General features: G+C 41.6%; 1 protein-coding gene across 2 annotated transcripts in view; it reads left to right on the forward strand.

The window, feature by feature from the left end:
* The first annotated feature begins 2,658 nt into the window (after positions 1–2,658).
* Positions 2,659–19,006, forward strand: part of slc9a3r1b (SLC9A3 regulator 1b) — a 37,304-nt gene continuing 20,956 nt past the window's right edge. The window contains exons 1-2 of one of the 2 annotated variants that reach the window (XM_036132173.1): positions 2,661–3,510; positions 3,541–3,720. In XM_036132173.1, the coding sequence (XP_035988066.1) occupies positions 3,043–3,510; positions 3,541–3,720 (648 nt within the window). In that variant the 5' untranslated portion in view covers positions 2,661–3,042. Of the gene's footprint in view, positions 3,721–19,006 lie in introns of both variants that reach the window. The other variant, XM_036132172.1, reaches the window with a different exon arrangement.

A 19,006-nucleotide genomic window follows, 5' to 3' on the forward strand; every position in this document is an offset into this window, starting at 1 on the left:
CCTGCAATTTGTGCAATAAACCAGTCCTTCAGCATGACTCCAACCACTATGCTTAGCATGCTTGTTATTCTTAGGCTTAAAAGCTTCCCCTTTGGCTCCTAGAAACTCACTTCTTGTCATTGTGGCCAAGGGGGACTTTCACATCGAGCTAGTCCAAGAGTCTGGGAGTCATTTTCACCACTTCATTTGGTCCGGTTCACTTTCACACTGAACTTTTTGACCAAAACAATTTAGTGAACTCTACCTGTTCCACCTCGGTTATGCCAGGCCCTTGTTGATGGCTGCAAAAAAAAAAGGGGGAGAGGTCCCTTTGTTAGAAGGGACTTTTTTTTTTGTTAGAAGTGGTGTATATGTATATATTTGAGCCTGTACGTTTAACTTGAAGAAAATGCACAATAAATTCAAACTTCCTGTTTTTAAATATCTTTGAAGCTGTACGTGGGAGAATTCAGGGAGAACAGTTCAAGGAAATCAGCAACAAGAGCAAGTTTACCGAGACAGTTATGTCCATGATGTTCGTGATGTGTGCAAACGTCTAGGTGGCGCTGTACCATGGCCACACACACACACACACACACACACACACACACACACACACACTTTTACTTACACACATTTTTACTCACACACAGACTTCCACAGCCATTGTTGTGTCTCTTCTAATGATGGATGTTGTCGTTGAGACTGTGCCAAGCTGTATTTGTTAACGCACCCCGCTGTGTATCACTTTGTACACTGTTCATTATGAATGTCTAGTTGTCTGTTTTTGTTTTTTTTCCCCCTCTCTTTTGAGGCGTCACGGTGATCACAAAGTGCCATTAAAGTGCTTTGTTATCGTACGAAAGATATAAAAAAGTATATTTTGTAATGTACGTGATGTTGCCTTATTGGGGTCTGTCTCGTCTGTGCCGCTGCATTGTGTGTTTGTCGGGGAAAACGGGAGTACACTGCAAAAAAGGGAACTAAAAAAAAAGTGAAAATTTCTTGAAATGTGTGTATTTGTCCTTGATTTGAGCGAGGAAATAAGATGATCTGCCAATGGAATGAGTATTTTGACTCCTAAAATAGGATAATTAGATAAGCTGCACTTGAAATAAGATGATGGATTTGAGTTGTTCCTATTTTAAGTGCAAAAATCTTATTCCATTGGCATAGTCTTATTTACCTGCTCAAATCAAGAACAAACAAACTGATTTTAAGAAAATCTTGCTTATTTTTAGTTCAGTTTTTGCAGTGTAGGAGTCCATCCTGAGAGATGAGGTGTGCTGAGGTCAGTGAGCCACAGTGTGGCAGCAGCTCCCTGTTTATTATCCTCTGGGTATAAATACAACCAGTACACCTTTATAACTGCAGGACAGGTAACAATAAAAGTATTGATCTTTTAATCAATAGTAATCAAACAGAAAATCATTAAAATTATAATAAATTATTTTATGGGGTTGATGTTTTGTTCTTTTTCTTTTGAATTACAGTGCGTGGATAACGCGTGCGATTCTCTGTATCCTGTGTTACACATGTAAGCGTCCCCTCTCACCCCCTCATCCATCTATAGGATGAGTCACACTGCAGATGCAGGGATGAGTTTGTGCATTTCTTTCTTTCTTTTGCTGTAAAAAAAAAATGAATCAGTTTCATTACTTTCTATGGCAAGCTGATAGGCAAAAAACAGCAGCAAACCGCTATCGGAAAGGAGAGTGAAGAACTCCCCACATAGCTCCAGAAATGACCAGTTTGTTCGCTCCAATGATGGATTACTTAAGGGGAGTGCTAAAGCAATTTAAGCAAAACCTATTCTGACTAAAAAAAAAAGCACCAAAAGTTCAATCCCAGGTTTTGAAAAAACTATTTGGTCTCATGGTGGCATGAAATCAAAACAGTATAAATAAATAATTCATATACAGCATGACTGATGATCCGGAAATGAAATGTAAATAATAATCAGCAAAGAGCCGAGGTGCACCATTCCTCAGGTGTTATGGTGCTCAATGCAAGGTTTTTAACTAAAAACTAATTTGATATCATCTTTCTGATGCTGACATACTGTTTAATATCCATAAAACAATGTTAGATTGCTTTGTGGGTAATTGTTTGGTAGATTTAATGGCAGGCTGGTATTAACAAAGTATATACATAGTTTGTTATAGTTTACAGAAAACTTTATTAGCTTAAGAAAAGAGAATCAAAATCAAAACAAACAAAAAAGCAGCAAAACTCTAAAGACAAAAGTTTGGTTGATTTGAGAAAGCCTGGCATAGACACTTTTAAAAGGCTGTTAAACGATCAAAATCTAAAGAAATTAAGGAAGACTCAAGACTATATAGCCTACATGACAGTAGATGGACCATAACATGTGTTGAAATAAATACCTTAGCTCAGGGGTTCCCAAAGTGGGAGTCAGGACCCCCTGCACTCAGCTCTTATATAAAGAACACGACTTTATTCTCGCAATTTTATGTCGTTACTCTCTTAACGTTATGACTTTAGTCTCACAAACCTTGTCTAAAGTGCAAATAAGTTTTTTTTTCTTTCATAAATGGGACGGGAAAAGGAAGGGCTCGCCCTGGGCGCCACTCATGCAAGAACCGCTACTGTTCTTCTCCCGGATCGCCCCCGGTCTGCGGTCACTCCTCTCCCGCTTTGCATAAAGCAACAGCTGGGCTGTTCCGTGAACGCACCTCCCTCTTCCTGAGCGGCTGCAGCAGCACTGCGACGCCTTCACGGCCGAGTGGGTTTAACCCGGGTAGATCTGATCGGCAGACCCGGGTCGGCACCCACCAGAGCCACACAGCCAGCGTTAAATCCCGCGGAGTGGCGGCGACAACTTGAGGGGAAAGTGGAGCAAAGTGAGGAGCGTGGGCCCCCACGGACTTACTTATCTCCCCTACAGGACGGGGGGCTGGGTGTTTTTGTTTTTAAGGGACACCGCTCGTTCTCCAACCAACACGCCCACCCGCCCCCGGGAGCATCCTGAGAAGTCTCCGCCACGTCCGCTGAGAGGGAGCAACAGGTTGCGCCGCGCCGAGAAGGAGTCAGAAGCTCACCATGCCGAGCAAAAGCCAGTACCTGCGGCCCCGGCTCTGCACGCTGCACAGGGGCGACAACGGCTACGGCTTCCACCTCCACGGGGAGAAGGGCAAGACGGGCCAGTTCATCCGCCTGGTGGAGCCCGACAGCCCGGCCGAGTCCTCGGGGCTGCGCGCCGGAGACCGGCTCGTGTTCGTGAACGGCGACGAGGTGGAGAGCGAGAGCCACCAGCAGGTCGTGTCCCGGATACGAGCCACCGTGGGCCCGCTGGAGCTCATCGTGGTGGACCCGGAGACGGAGCAGCTGCTCAAGAAGCACAACTTAAAGTGTCTGAAGGAGTACGTGTCCGAGGGGCTCCCCTTACCTTTGGAGGAGGAGGAGGAGGAGGCGGAGGAGGTGGAGGTGGAAGAGGAGAAAGAGGCAGAGGAGGAGGAGGTGGTGGTGATGATGAAGGAGGACACGGAGGTGGTGAAAGAGGACACGGAGGTGGAGGTGGTGGTGAAAGAGGACACGGAGGCAGACGCGACAGAAAACGGGGATGTGAAGGTGGAGGATGAAGAGGAGGTGGAGGTGGAGGTGGCGGAGCAGGACAAGGAGGAGACACCCAGGGAGCTCACCCCGGTCCCCGTGTTGCCGGACAGGACCGCAGAGGTCCGTGAACAGGTGGAGAAGAAGCTGAGCGTCAGCTCCGAGAAGGTGAGTGAGTCACGTGACAACCTCCACCTGCGGGCCGCTTTAATTAGGGCCCAACACCGCCCGGCTCTAAATGACCCGATAGTTATCAAAGTTTGGTGACAGCTGCCAGACGCGCGTGCGTTCGTTAAGAGCTCAGGTGTGGCGGAGAGGTGGGGGCAGGTGGAGGTCATCGGAGAAAGAAAGGGCACTCTGTGTCGGTAGGATGGAGCCAGAATGCGCCTTTCTCCTGAGAAACTTTATCACACCACCTCCTCTGAGACAGACCCGGCTGCAGAAACAAATTACAGGGGGGCATTCCATTTTTTAGGGGGGCACACATAAGCTAAAAAATTGTATATATATAGTAACTACTGTAACGAACAAACAAATAGCAATAGTGTAGTCAGTGTTGCCAAATTAGGCAGGTTTCCAACCAATTAAGTTTTTGAACAACATTGAGCTGGAAAAAAAATACCTTATGGGCAGATTGAAAAAAATTGACAAGCTTTTCACAAGATTTGTTGGGCTTTTAGAAAGATTTACCAACAAAATATATCAAAATAGTTGTCTATGTCTGAAAGAAAACTAAGACCATTTTAATATAATGCCATCTCCTTCAACTCATACTGGTCAATTTATTTTTTAAATAAGTCGTATCTGTCGATCTGACATCATCAATGAATAATAGTAATATAATATATCATATTATATATTATTATATATTATATATAATAATAGCTTTCAGTCGTTGATTTGATTGGTTAAATTGTATGATTGACACATCAAAGATAGTACTAATAGGACGATGGCCACTCCGAGGTTAAAAATAAATAAAAGACAGCTTACAGTCCAGGGCGGGCACGGCCCCCCAATGCCCGCCCATGCCGCCGGTCTGCTCTGAGACACTGGCGGCTGTTGCTTTAATGGCGCCATGGGCAACCATGTGCATCTGTGCCCCCCCCCCCCCACGACCCCACCCTGCAAGCAACCACCCCCTGACAAAGTTAAATTCAAAGGTTGGGATACACCTTTGTCATAAAATGGCCCTTCATTATATTTCTTTCTTTCTACGTTGCAGCTACGTAGTGAAGACATGAAAACAATTTAGCTAAAATATGTATGTTATATAGCAAATTATGAATTGTGAAACATCAAAACTTAATTTATGATTTATTCTGTTTCAGATAGCCGCTCCTTTGTTTTGATTACTGCCTTGGTCACTCTTGGTATTCTCTCTATCAGCTTCATTAAGTCGTCACCTGAAATGGTTTTCTCACAGTCTTGAAGGAGTTTCCATAGGTGGTAATAAAAGCAAAGATTGAATGGGAAGGTGTGTCCAATTTCTTTGACTAGTAGTGTATATATAAACTGGTATAACCAATCTGAAAACCGTTTCTCGAGTGTATCTCAATCTAATGTTGTCCAAAACGGTATATTTGTTGTGATTTTGTAAAGAAAATAAGGGTTTCATGAAAAGTAGATTGTGCTTTAAAAAAATCTTTGTTCAGATTAGAAGAGTTCAGTTCAGATCTGAGGTGGTCCATGTGTTTAAAGTGTAGCTCACCCCTGTACCAGAGCCTTACTCCGCCCAATTTCTTACTTGTAAAATGTGCCGAGAGGAGGCAGACCAGGAAACATGCGGGGTTGAGGGCTGGGTGTGTCTAGTGTGTCAGCACTAGAAAGTCTAAATAAATGCTAAATCAACTAACTGAATGATAAGCTAATAAATCGCCACCCTGAAAATAGATAGGTCCACAAATCTCACCGTTCCAACTCCTAATTTGCTACAGGTGTACGAGCCGGAGCTGCTTTTACACCCCGCAGCGGCAAAACTGCCGACACATCAGCTTCTCCTGGTGACGTCACTAAAACGTTTGAACCTATAGCGACACTGACTCAAGAATCAATCAATCAATTTTAACAAATATGCATTAAATGACCAAAAATATCACACGGATATATGTAGACAGCACTATACGACAACCATGTTAGTAGTTTACTAGCAAAAAAAGTTGATTTGGGGTTTAGTTACCCTTAAATATTTTGAATATGAGATTATGAAATAAAAAGAAAACACGTAAATGATAAAAAATAACTGATTCAAATCATATATCAACTGTATCACATTTAGCTAACCATATTGGACCTAGAAATAAGCATTAATAAAACTTGATTTGTGTGCATTTGAGCATTTTTTAAAATGACGCTCATGGTGACTCCCCCCCAGAATGTGCCACCCTGGGTGGTCAGCCTTAATGCTCATACGCAAAACTGCTCTCAGATAATGGATTTCTCCCCGTCCATCTCAGAGAGCTGAAAACTAAAGAACATTCTGGATTCTGACACTTCTAAGTTAATTATTAAGTCGGGTGAAAACATGCTCCAGGATGAAGCAAAAAGTAAACAAATTTAAAAAACAAGTGGAGGAAAGTCGAGGAGAATAAAAAGTTTGCTCCAGCGTTAGATGAACTTCCATTTCTGAACCGCCCACAACAAACAATCCCTCCATGTGATTTTGTTTCACCCTTTCATCTTTGCCTGCCAAACATGGGGAAAATCTGTCCACTTGTTGCTGTCTGCTTTTATTTTCTCTTGCCACGCTCTTCTATCTGTGTTTGTCAGTTTGTCTCTATGTGTGTGTGTGTGTGTGTGTGTGTGTGTGTGTGTGTGTGTGTGTGTGTGTGTGAGGCTGTTGTCTCACTCCAAGCACTTGAGAAGAGGCTGCAGTCGGGGACAGCTGTGCCCCCTCGCTGAGCCTTCCTGGATGTTTACCCCCGAGGCTGTTTTTGTCTGCGTCCTCGGCTCGCGATGGGAAGGAAGGGCAGAAAAATGCAAAAAATAAAACCTTTTATAGCTTCTTTTATTGCGTATTGTACAAACTGAACCATAAACATTTTCTGCTGGGCCGTAAGAGACGGAAAGAGACGGAAAGAGAAGAGTTAAGACATTTATGAATCAATCTGTTTACGTAAACTCCACAATCGGACCGATAAGGGTTTTCTCAAAGGCCGATCCCGAGGCCAACTTCTTAAAAAGTAGGGCAGCAGAGAGCCGATTAGCTGGTTACTTTTTTTGCCTGATGACTTTCGCAGCATTTTATATTTGTAAACATTACAATCTGCTGGATTTTTATAGAAAGAGCTAAGAAAAAAAAAGACTCACTCAGTCATTTACAGTCTCTTACCTGCTTGTTTTCAAGAAAAACCACGTGGGAAGATCTGCTGTTCATTTGTATCATTTCTCTCAGTGACAATAAGAGCTGCATTGATTTCCTGGTGGGAAATTAACTTATCCGTCCCCCTCCCCGACATTGTAGGGTAAAACATAAATCTGTGAGCTAACCTGTGCCGTCGTGTGCACGCTGCTGAGGTCACAGCAGTGAGAAATATGTAAAGACAATTAGAATGATCTGATGTGCTCATTATTTTTCTTTCTTACACAAATGGTTCAAAAAGAAAATCCCTAGAAATCCGCCGACTGATGAATGAATCGGTGGACATCTAACCAGCAAAACTGCAGCTTTTATCTCACTTTTAACTGCAGAATGTGCAATGTTCACATGCTTTGTCTCCTGCCATCCTTCTGAGATAAAAAACAAAAACAAATGCGAGGCACAGAAACCCTTAACTTGTACGTTTAAAGCATTTATGCTGATTGAATGACTCCTGGAAGCAAAAAGGGCCACTGCTGCTCTACATCCATCTTCGTTCATAACAGCAATGTAATGACAGCTTAGGCTTTTCCAGTGCAGGCAGTTTCATTCGGCTTCATGTTTCTGGTATTTAAGAGATTTTTTTTTCTCTCCTTCTCACATGAAAATAGCAACTGCCCACACTTGAGCACTGCTCGGTTATGTTGTTTGTCCTAGGAATACACAGCGATTGTTCTTGTGTTTACTCCCTATGCTCTCCACAGATGGCCTAATGGAGCTGCGGCAGTTCTCCTGCGTCTGGCACGCAACCCAAAAAAAAAGGGGAAGCAGCGTCGGGGGCCAACAATGGTGCTCCCCGACAAAAGTCGTTCTCAAGTGTCGGGCTTTTAATTCGGTGACTTCCCATTGCTTTGACGTAGCCGGAAAAAAAAAAGAGAAGATCGGCTTCCTCAGCTCGATTTCCCAAGTTGAGAGGGGTAACTTGGAGACATCAGAGCTCATCGGGGGTGAAAATTAGACTCTGGAGACTCTTTCGAGCCGTGTCTCTGGTTTGCCACGGCACCTCGGGGCGTATGTTGCATTAACTCCACTGTTTCTGGAATTTTCTTCCTGCATCCTGTCTGGCATTCCTGTGTCCAATCCCTGTCGCTCAGCCAGTGACACACACACACACACACACACACACCTACACACACAGGGAGAGAGCTAGCACAGCCCAGGCACCCTCAGCTCTGGTTCATAAGTCGAACTCTACTTGTCTGGTCTCACCTCTGCACCCGAACTTCGAATGTGCTCTCGGGAAGCTGAGGTGGCTATGCTTGTGGTTGCTAGGACAACGCTGATGGTGTGTGTGTGTGTGTGTGTGTGTGTGTGTGTGTGTGTGTGTGACTGTGTGCGTTCTCGCAGGCCTTGTGAAGTGCGTGCGGATGGAGGTAGGTGGAAGTGTGATCGTGTAAGAGAAGGGAGGTGTGAAAAATGGATGAGCAGTGATTAAGGGTCAGAAGCGTTCAGTTCGCCCCTGGAGAACAGAATCCGCTATCACTTCAGAGCGGGGGAAAAACAGACCAAAACACATCAGCCGTTCCAAAGGTCATTGCTCTGTTTACCAGGCTGTAAAATTTTTACTCTATCATCGCGCAGGAAAGTGCCTGGAGGATGTAGCCTCCGCTGTAAGCCCATTAATAAAAATATTGGGACTAGGAGTGAAATGCATTCAAATTAGAATGCAATAGTTTTAATCACAGAGTCAATTAAACCTAATACTTAACAAATTATACAACAATGATTTAAATGAATGGTGAGAATTCAAAGGTCCTTTATGAAAATTTATGCTGAATGTATTTACATCAACGTGTTTCTAGGCAACAACAACAAAAAAAAGAAGAAGCAACAAATCAGTAAATTATTGGATATGAAAAAGATAACGCAGGGTGTAATTACAGTATCAATTGATTTAGCTATGGGAAGAATACATTAGTCAATGTTTACATGTTAAAAAGATTTAGATAGTCTAGATTTCTCAAAGTGAGAGCATACTCGGTTTTTTTTAAGAGGGGTTCAGCGGAGTATTTATCAGCAGTCACTGTCTGACCTGACTGACCTGCATTAAATAGTTCTCAGGCTCATCTCATTTTGGAGGAACATAAGCAATAGTGCATTAGATTGGAAGTCAGGGCTTGGATATGTGCATTATATAACAACTAAGTTGAATATCTTCTAGTTAAAAGTTGACCAGAAGGATTTGCTAATTGTTAATTACCCAAATGGTTAACAGTCTATGTGTTTCCACTTTATGTGTCATGTACCAAATAAACCTGCTTATAAAAAGAGGTTATACAGTATTATTGTTGCCTCAGGTGTAATACTTATAGTAGATGCAGATTATATTATTGGCAGTAAATGTCTGAGACTTTACTTTAGATGCTGCCATATTGGATATTAAGCCCAGGGTTGCTGTGGTTCTGACACTGGGAACTCAGAAAATCTTTTTTTTTTTTTTCCGCACCAATAATAATTGAACTTTATTGACCTTACAATGGAGAAATTCACTTCTGCATCTTAACCCATCCCCTTGGGGAGCAGTGGGCTGCCACTGTGCTGCGCCCAGGGAGCAATTGGGGGTTAAGGGTCTTGCTCAGGGACCCAGAATGGCAGCTTGTGGGAGTTGAACTCAAAACCTCTGGGACCAAAGCTCTGTGCTCTAACCACTAGGCCACCACTCCCCATATAATATAATACTGCATGAGTTCAGACCAGAGAGTCAAGCTGAGGGCCAAGTTTTGGATTAGTTTTCTAGAGAAACAGCTCTAATCTCTAAAACCTCATATCACGTGAACAGTGATATGAAACCTAGTTTAGAGACCTTCGCAATGCTATCAGGTTTAAATCAAACAGATTTTTTTAATGAAATATTTAGTTATTCTTACAGAATACCAGCATGTCAACAAGATTATTATGAATTACCCTTATAGATTGAAATAACCAGAGATCTGTATGAAAATAATGATTAAAATTTTATGTGTTATGTACACCATGTACAGGTCGTTAAGGCCGTTAAAAGAAGGTAATCAAGCATAGGTAAAATACTGAATGCTGATACAAGGAAACCCCATTTAAAACAAAACAACTAGCTTATCTCTTTAAGAACAGTAGAAACGGGCACTATTTGCTTCTCCAAAAGAGCAAAATTAGGAATCCATTAATATTAAAGGTGCATAGCCTCGTTCTAAAACAAGGAAGCGGCTAATGGCCATTAGCATCTCCCAGCGAAACAATGAAGAAAGATTCAATATCCTGTAAAAAAAGCACAAAAAATATGATTCCAGGAGGGAAAATACTAGAATGTTGCTGGGAATACAGTATGAACGTTGGTGTTCACTGAAGCGGACAGTAAACCTGCTGAGGCTCAGATGTGACTGCACAGTTGATTGACATAAGTAAATGTTCTGAAATGAGGCTCTTAAAGCTACAGTCAGCTGTTTTTTCCTGAAGACTGTCTTACCTTGCACTTCCGCTCTTCAGGTTTGTTTTGCGACTCTCAGCCATGTTCAAAGTATACAGTTAGAGTAGCAGAGATACAATGAACGGCCAACCGCTAAGTTAACCGCTAACCTAGCCGCTAAGCTAACCAGATACATAAGCACTAGAGATACACAACCAGCAAGCGGAAACTACGAAGGAAAGAACAAGGACACCGCCGTTTTGTGAGCGCGTCAGAATGATAAGGCGATTTGCCCGGAACTTGAGGGAATACATAACATATTGACTACTTTCAGGCTGGATGGATGGTTTTACCCTGTATAACAAAAAGTGTTTCTGAACAGACCCGAGAGGGGATTATTTTTTCGGCTCAAAAAGGACTATCAAAACTCTATCAAGATGGAGGCTTGGTGTATATAACCTTATTTTATCATGATAAAATGTTTTTTGGTCTTTCTTTTAAAAAGCATATTATGTGGCTATATACCTTTAGGAATTTTACCTTAAAATGAAACTACATATTTAGACAAAATCAAAATTTTCATTAATGCAGGGACTTGGTTAACTTCAACATCTTTTAATGCCTTTTTAATACTTAGACTCTGGAGCAACATGCAGCTCAATTGTCTTTTTTTTTTATCATCGTGACTATAAAGTTAAACATTATTAAGCTAAACTGGCCTTTCTCTAGTGAAGATCTAGACTTGGTCTCTGTAAGACCCTACATATTAAAAAGAAAAATATGAAAAAACTTACAACTGCCGTGAACTTGACCCACATCAACTTTTTTTTATAGCTTTGTTGGTATTAAGTTAAAAATAAACATTTATTAATAAACTTGGAATTATTTCCAAATTATTGTGTGAAGTACAATGTATTTTTAGTTTTTTGAAGAGGAAAAAAAACAGCTGCAAAAAACCTGTAGGAGTAAATTTAGGTGGTTATATAACCTAAAGCTGACAAGTCAGCTGTTGTTTTAAAATGTTACTAACACTTTCCAGGATTAGAGAAATTATTAACTATGTCATTTTAGCCGAACAGCTAAAATCATAGATTGCTGATCCATGTTAAAACATGCTCTTACGTAAGCAAATGCGTTTTCTATAAATGATTAGTCAAAGTCTTTTCAGATAATTCATCATCCAATGGAGTGAAATTGTATTTAAATTCTATCTTTCCACCAAACTGTCCTCCTGTTTCCAATAAAAGCGGTGTCTGTGATTTAGATGGCAGTAAGAGGGTGTAATGTGTGCTTTTTTTGCGAGCTCCGTTCTTCACCGCTGCTTTCATAAGCTTGTCTTTAAACAGTAATTACAGAAGAGGAAGAGCCCTGGTGTCAGATGAAATTGGCTGTGTCTAGATGAGATCTCAAACGCAGGGAGGCGTTTCTGAGTTTCTATCTGTGTGTGTGTGTGTGTGTGTGTGTGTGTGTGTGTGTGTGTGTGTGTGTGTGTGTGTGTGTCCGCAGTCAGAGATACCACACACATTGCGGAGAGCTTTGGCAAAACACTACGTAGACTTTGTGTCGAAGTGCCCTGTGTTTGCCATTTCTTCTCTCTAATCGTATTCCTATAAAAGCTGCTTATTAAAGAGCTTGGAACCAATGTGTCCCCGGTCCCGACTGGGACAATTTTACTCTCCCTTCACCAGGAAAACCCGCGCAGAACGGCAGGATTTTACAACAGACACATCCTTACACGTCTGCGAGGAAAGATTTAGATCGTATTGGTACGCTCAGCATTGCATGCTCCTTGGATTACATTCATTTGAGAGTTTTTTTTTGTTTGTTTTTTTGTTTTTTTCTTGGACAGCAGTGACTCATGTTGAGAATATTTTAACAGACAAAACATCCAAACACTTGTTTCCCATTTGTTAAAGTTCTCATATCATTTTTCAAAATAAAGGACCTTCATCAAAGTGCTTTGCAAAAGTATTCATACCCCATACCCAATACAACACAAACCTATTGGGATTTTATGTGATAGACCAACATAACGTAATGCTTATATGTAAAGTTAAAAGAAAGGCTTACAGAAGTTTCAATGTCTTTACAAATAACCCCCCCCCCAAAAAAAACCCCAAAAAAATCATGCATTTGTATTCATCCTTACTGAGACAATACCTGTCACTATTGCATTTCCCGTGTCCTTCCTGTGGATTCGTGCAGCTCCTCCAGAGTTACCATGGGTCTCTTTAGTGCTTCCTGATTAATGCTATCCTTGCTCAGCCTGTCAATTTAGGTGGACAACCATGCGTTGGTTAAGTTTGCAGTTGTGTCACACTCACATTTTCAGGTGATGGACTGAACAAAGCTCTGTGAGATGTTAAAAGGATATTGTCTTATAACCTAACCCTGCTTTAACCTCCTCCGCAACAGCAAACAGGCTTAAATCGGAGGCAACGGACTTTCATTCAGTTCACCGATTTAAGCCTGTTTGCTGTTGTGATGACCCGGATAACTGAGAGTTTGCACAGGCTCCTTCACAGCGTTATTATCCCTGGCTTGTCTCCATTGTTCCTTGATCTTTGCGATGTTCACTATGGTTTTCTAACACACCTCTAGGGCTTTGATGTAAGTAAGTAAATTTAATTTGTGTAGCACATTTCACAACCACAAAGTGCTTTACAATAAAAACACAGAAGATAGAGACATAAAAGTGATGCTCTTATAACATCATACAGCATACAACCAGTTAATAGTCAGTCTTAATAAATTAGTCTTACACTGTTTCTGAAAACAATCAACAGAATCAGAGACATAGACTGGCGCTTGACCCCACAGGGTTCTAAAAGTAAACACATTAAGTTGTTAATGAATTCTAAATCAGGTACTAATTAACTAACTAACTAATTAGAGATGAAGACTGGGGAAATGCTGTCTTTCTTGTGTTGGTTAAAAGACTGGCAGCAGCATTTTGAACTGACTGGAGATGATCCAGATTTTTCCAACTTAAACACATAAAAAGGCCGTTAGAATAATAAAGATGAAATTAAATAAAACCTTGAATTAATATGTATCCTTAATTTGGCCAGAGTTCGAGGCTTAGAAAGGTTTCTTACCCGGAAAAAACACCAATGGCATGGCAGAATGAAAAATAATAATTTCCTGAAGTTTGGTTTCACTCACACACACCAGGTCACTGCTTTATTTCTGACATTATGTTCTCAAGGTCAATCATTAAGGTTTCGGTCTTATCCTTAACAAGGAGGTCATCTTTGAATATTTACTCTGCTTAAAAGAAGAGTAGAGCTGGATATCGTCAGTAGAGAAGTGATAAGACACACCTGAAACTTCGGCCTGATCACTTGGCATAAGGGGGAAATATACAAAAGAACAAAAAGTCCCATGACTGAGCCCCTGTGGTACCCCACATGGCAGGCACTTAGAATCTGACACTATCTGGTTTGCAAAAACATGTTCTGCAAGAAAGACAGCCGTTAAATCACTCTAGAGCCACGCCTGACATATTGACTACATGTCAGAGCCTGTTAATCAAAATAATGGGATCTGCAGTGTCAAAAAAAAAAAAAAAAAAACGTAAGATCTAGAAGAACCAGTGGTGGTTCTAGACCAAATTTAGCAGGGGGCCAGGTGGGGCCAGTGTTTTTTCACAGGGGCACAGAACAAAAGATTGGGGGAAAAAAGCCTAAACAGGTCAACATTTCATCATTTAATATATTAAGTAAGCCAAAGAGCCAATTGTGGCTCTGGAACTGCAGATTGCAGACCCCTGATCTTTTCTCAATACGGCGGGAGCTTAATGTGAAACAGCTAAATTTTTTAATTGTTGTTATTTTTTTATATTTATTTTTTAATTATTTCGTTATTTTATGATTGGGTAAAACCATAAACGTAAAAAATACAACTGATCCAAATGACCAGTCAGTCACGGTATCTTTGTCAGCATTTATCATCCTAAGAAATTTAATATCATGTCTTTAGTACAGGGGCCCTGGCCCCTGTTGGCCCCTGTCTAGAACCGCCCCTGCGTGGATGCTCGAGTCCAGAGTAAGCTGACATCAAAATGTCGCTAGACACTTTGAGTAATGCAAGCTTCTGTGGCGTGGAGCTTACGAAAGCCAGACTGATATTTCTTAAAGATGTCATTTTTTCCCCCAGAAAAGACATTAGCTGTTCTGCCACCACTTTTTCAAGACGCTTTGACATAAGAGCGATCTTGCAAGCAGGCCTGTAATTGTTAGGCTGTGTAGGATCCAGGTAGAGCCATTAAAACAATGGCTCAACAACAGCATGCTTGAGAGAACGTGTGTCATAGTTTTCAGTATATTTATTCTTGATTAAATGTCAAGTGGACATGTTTACGAATTAGGGGATTTTTGAAGGAAAGTGTTTGGAAAAGAATTTCATTCTGAGGCATTGTCTTGTGAGGCACGTGACAATAAGGTCTGTTTGCCGCCATACCTTGAGCAATTACTCAAGTTACTGGCATTGAAAGGCACGCTTTAAGGATTAGCCGGTTGATAAGGCGGATAATAGAACGCACGTCAGCTTGGAGAAATTATTTGCATTAGAGGCAGAAATGGGGCACACCTACAGTAACTATTTGAGTCAGGATGGTCAGTGGGAGGTTCAGACCTCAGGACGTTAGTGCTGGTTTCCTGCCATTGTTGTCGGTGGAGGATTCTCCCGCTTCCTTCAGCTTGATCCCTTTCTGACCCGTCTCTCAAGGACAAACAGCCCTTCATCTGAAAAAGCAAAAGCATTCCACGTTAAATTGTAATGGCTGTTTGGTTACCGGTTGTGTTGTTTCAGCAACTGCTTTGTCGGTTACGGTTGAAAGTAAACAGTTTGCCCAGCTGATGGTTTGCTGCGTCTGTGGGTCTGGTTACTACCAACGCTACAGTGACAAACCAGCCTATTATTCCCTGTTTGAGTGATGAAGTGCCGTCTGACAGGATCAGATGTACTGCATGATTCATTCTGACCACCTGCGGACTCTCACTTGGACATGCGTCGCGTTTATATTTACACTGCGCGGGCGTTTCACAGTGAGTTGCGCGCACATATTGATTTTGTGCGCGCAAGTGCATTTGGGAGCAATTTATGTTTTGCACTGTTATCAAAGACGTGTGCTTTATGGGAGCTGGAAAATTGATATAATCTTGCAATGTTGTTCTTAGATGGCCATCACAATATTTGTTTGTGGGGTAAAATGGAGACAAAGCCATGTCGCATAATCTAGTCGGTGAAAGAGGATCAGAAGGTGTTAACTTTTTTAAATACGTTGAGATATTATATATGTATATATATACACATCAAAAAGAGTGACAGGAAATAGGCGGTGAAAGAAACAGGGGTAGGGCAACAGAAATCCTCAGCTGGGCGGCTTTATATGAGATTATTCTGTATCATTTCGTGTTCCCATGTGATTTTACTTAATTGTCAAACAATACTGAACAAAAGCTCCCTCTGGTTAATGTCCGGGCCCGGTTGAATAGGTGAAGAACTTTGCATCATTTTAATAATAAGGATCACTGCAAACAATAAACCTTGGAGAGGGCTTCGTAACATGCCGTCATTGCTACTCACAGCACTCTCTCCTGCTGAAACCTTTTAGTGACATCAGCCCAAACAACAACAGAGCCACTGTCTCCAGGTCAGGAGTGGAACCTGAACCCTTCGTATGCGGGGCCTGGCGCTGACTGGGTCTCGTGGGATACTGGACAGAGACTCCACAATGGCACATTCCAAGTCCCCACTTCATTATGCTTAAGGTTCACCACCCTGGTCAGACAATGAGCTGGAGGCTCGCCCCGCCCTGTGGGGGGCTGGGGGGGGGGGGGGGGGGGGGGGGGTTGCAGGAAATGACTCGACCCTCACCCTGTCATACTCTCAGACCCTTTCTATTTAAATCTAGCGACAAATTCCTTTCAAATGCACTGTTTGCATTGTGAATGTTGAAGGCTGTAGAATGTCTTTAGAATTTGATCAAAAGTTAAGTTGAAAGCGTTTGCTTCATCGTGGTCACTCCAGAAAAAACTTTAGAGTTTGGGGCAGAATTACCACGTTTTAGCTGTCGGACCTCATCAGCTAGTCGTTCAACATCCATATCTGTCCATTCATTGCTCCTAATTACAATAAAACTTTGCTTAATTAATCAGGACGCTAGGAAAATGTTTGTGGTTAATTATGTTTATCTGCAACACACCAGAATAGTGGAGGTTACACTGTTGGATTAGTAGTTTTGGTATTTTTAACTCAACCTTGAGTCATGTGCTTGAGGCTTTAGAAAAGAGACTGAAAGGAGCCTCACCAATTTCTTCACAGACTGCCATTTTTTTTTTACTATACAGCGACCTGATCCGCCCTTCAGTGAACCTCTTCCACACGTTGGGGAAGATTATCCGTCATCCAGGTCATGAGCAATCCAGAAAAAAGGTTAAAAAATAAAACAACTGGGCTTCTATTCTGAAACTGAAGATGTTTCGCTTCCCATCCAGGAAGCTTTCTCAACCTCACCCACAAGAGAAAACAAAAACTAGGGAAATGTTGAATTAATATTTATAAGATTGGTAATTGCATAAGCATCGGCACACTCCTTTCAAGCCTTTGTTTAACATCATGCTAAAGGGCCGTTCAAACTGTGTGAAGACTGCTAAGACTAAAGAAAGGGGGACAATAACATCATCACAGTTTAAATAAACATAACAGTAGTTTAAAAAGGTCGTTGGTGTCCACCATTTAGCTTTATTATGGTCTAAATGTTGGTAAGATGATCCGAATAGCTACTACATCCAGCAATAAAAACCTCCATAACAAGCTTTTCTGCCAAGACTGGTCTTTAAATAATTTTGAGTCAAGCTGTGACCATGTGTGTCCATGACAGATTGAGAGGATTTGCTAAAAGCAGGTGACATTTGGGAGCATTTTATAAGCTGTTCTTAATTATTTTTATAAGCAATTATGAAAAGTTGGCAATGCCCAGTAAGATTTCTTTGAAGTAGAAATATATATATATATATATATATATATATATATATATATATATATATATATATATATATATATATATATATATATACATATATATACATATATATATATATATATATTAATTGTTCACTGACATGTAATAACCAGACAAAGTATTTTGGGTTCAGCACAGTAGATGCAACATAACTGCTTTTATTATTAGACCAAATCTGGGCTTTCAAACCTATCTGGAGTTGTATTTTTGTCCCAGCTAAGTCACAGGGTATGACTCATTGTCCCGTTGCAAAACATAACGGTGACATCTACATTCTAACAATTTACTAGGACGAGATTGCCAACTAAAACAAGAAACGGGGGAAAAAAAAGAAAATATCCTTCCATGTTACATTCCCAGGCTTAAGAGCAGCCCTGTGGCAGTCAAATACATGTCTGCCCCACGTAAAAAACAGCCAAATCTGTACCAGTGACTACAGTGTAGACACAAAAGTGATTCAGTACCAGAGCCCAGCCAAGTGAGGCATGAATGTCGTTGCTTCCAGGGTCTGCGGTTTGAAAACTGACAGTAAGGCCACAGGAACAGAGCCTGCCCAGTTCATGTCGTCGGCCCTGTTTGTTTTCAACAAAGCCTGACTGCTCAGCTTTTTTTCTATGCCACGACCTCTACTTTTCATGTTAGCCAGATCAAAGACCTTTAACTATTGGTGTCTTGCAAAAAATATTCACACCCATGAACTTTATTTTCAAATTTTGCCACACTACAACCACAAACATCAAAGTATTTTCTTGGGATTTTAGACCAACACGACGCATCATTCAGAAGTAGAAAGAAAATGTTATGTGGTTTTTAGTTTATTTATTTATTTATTTTTGGTGAATAAGAATCTGGGAAGGTGTTTGTTTGTATTCAGTCTTCTTGAGTCAGAACTTTGCTGAGCCGTTTTGCCCCTCTAGAAACGGACATTTTTACCTTTTCTTACCAAAGCAGCCCAAGCTCAGTAAGATTGGAAGGAGAGCCTCTTGTTAGCAGGAATTTTCTAGTCTTGCCACAAATTGTTAATTGGATTTTGTTCGGCACACTTTGACCGGGCCAGTTTGGCACTAGAGTATCCTTTGATGTAAACCAGTGCTTTGTAGCCCTGGCTGCATGTTTAGGGTCATTGTCCCACTGGGAGGTGGACCTCTGCTGCTGTGGGTTCCTCCCATATACCTCCGACCTGGTCCAGTGGCCCAGCTTGAAATCCAACACCTGGCTCAAAAATGGCCCGCTCCAAACACCCCAGAAGCCCGGAAATTAGCGCTGTACCTCAGAATGACCAAAGTTTACCAAAGTGTTGAGTTGGCTGTTAATCTTCGTCAGAAGCGGCTCATGACGATCCCAAGGGAGCAAAAGGCTCACGGTGTCCCGTGTCACTGAGCAACAATGGTGCCAGGCTGCATGTCACGTTAGAGCTTATTGTTTATGCTGATCAAAGAGGCCAAACCCGTGAGAGAGCTGTCTCAGTTCATTAGATGACAGGGGGAAGAGGGGGGGGGGGGTTAAGTCTGCACAGTAGAGCTGACAGAGAAATGGCAGACAGCCATTAGTGGGACATGTTGTCACTGATCATCTACCCAAAGTGTGATTTCACAGCATGTCGGCTGATCTGGATGCAGATGCACTGCTGATAGGCATCACTGGTTTGATTGGGAAATTTGGAATGACAGCTTGAATTAAATTTGCT

Source organism: Fundulus heteroclitus, unplaced genomic scaffold (assembly GCF_011125445.2).
Source record: "Fundulus heteroclitus isolate FHET01 unplaced genomic scaffold, MU-UCD_Fhet_4.1 scaffold_48, whole genome shotgun sequence".
In the NCBI taxonomy this organism is placed as follows: domain Eukaryota; kingdom Metazoa; phylum Chordata; class Actinopteri; order Cyprinodontiformes; family Fundulidae; genus Fundulus; species Fundulus heteroclitus.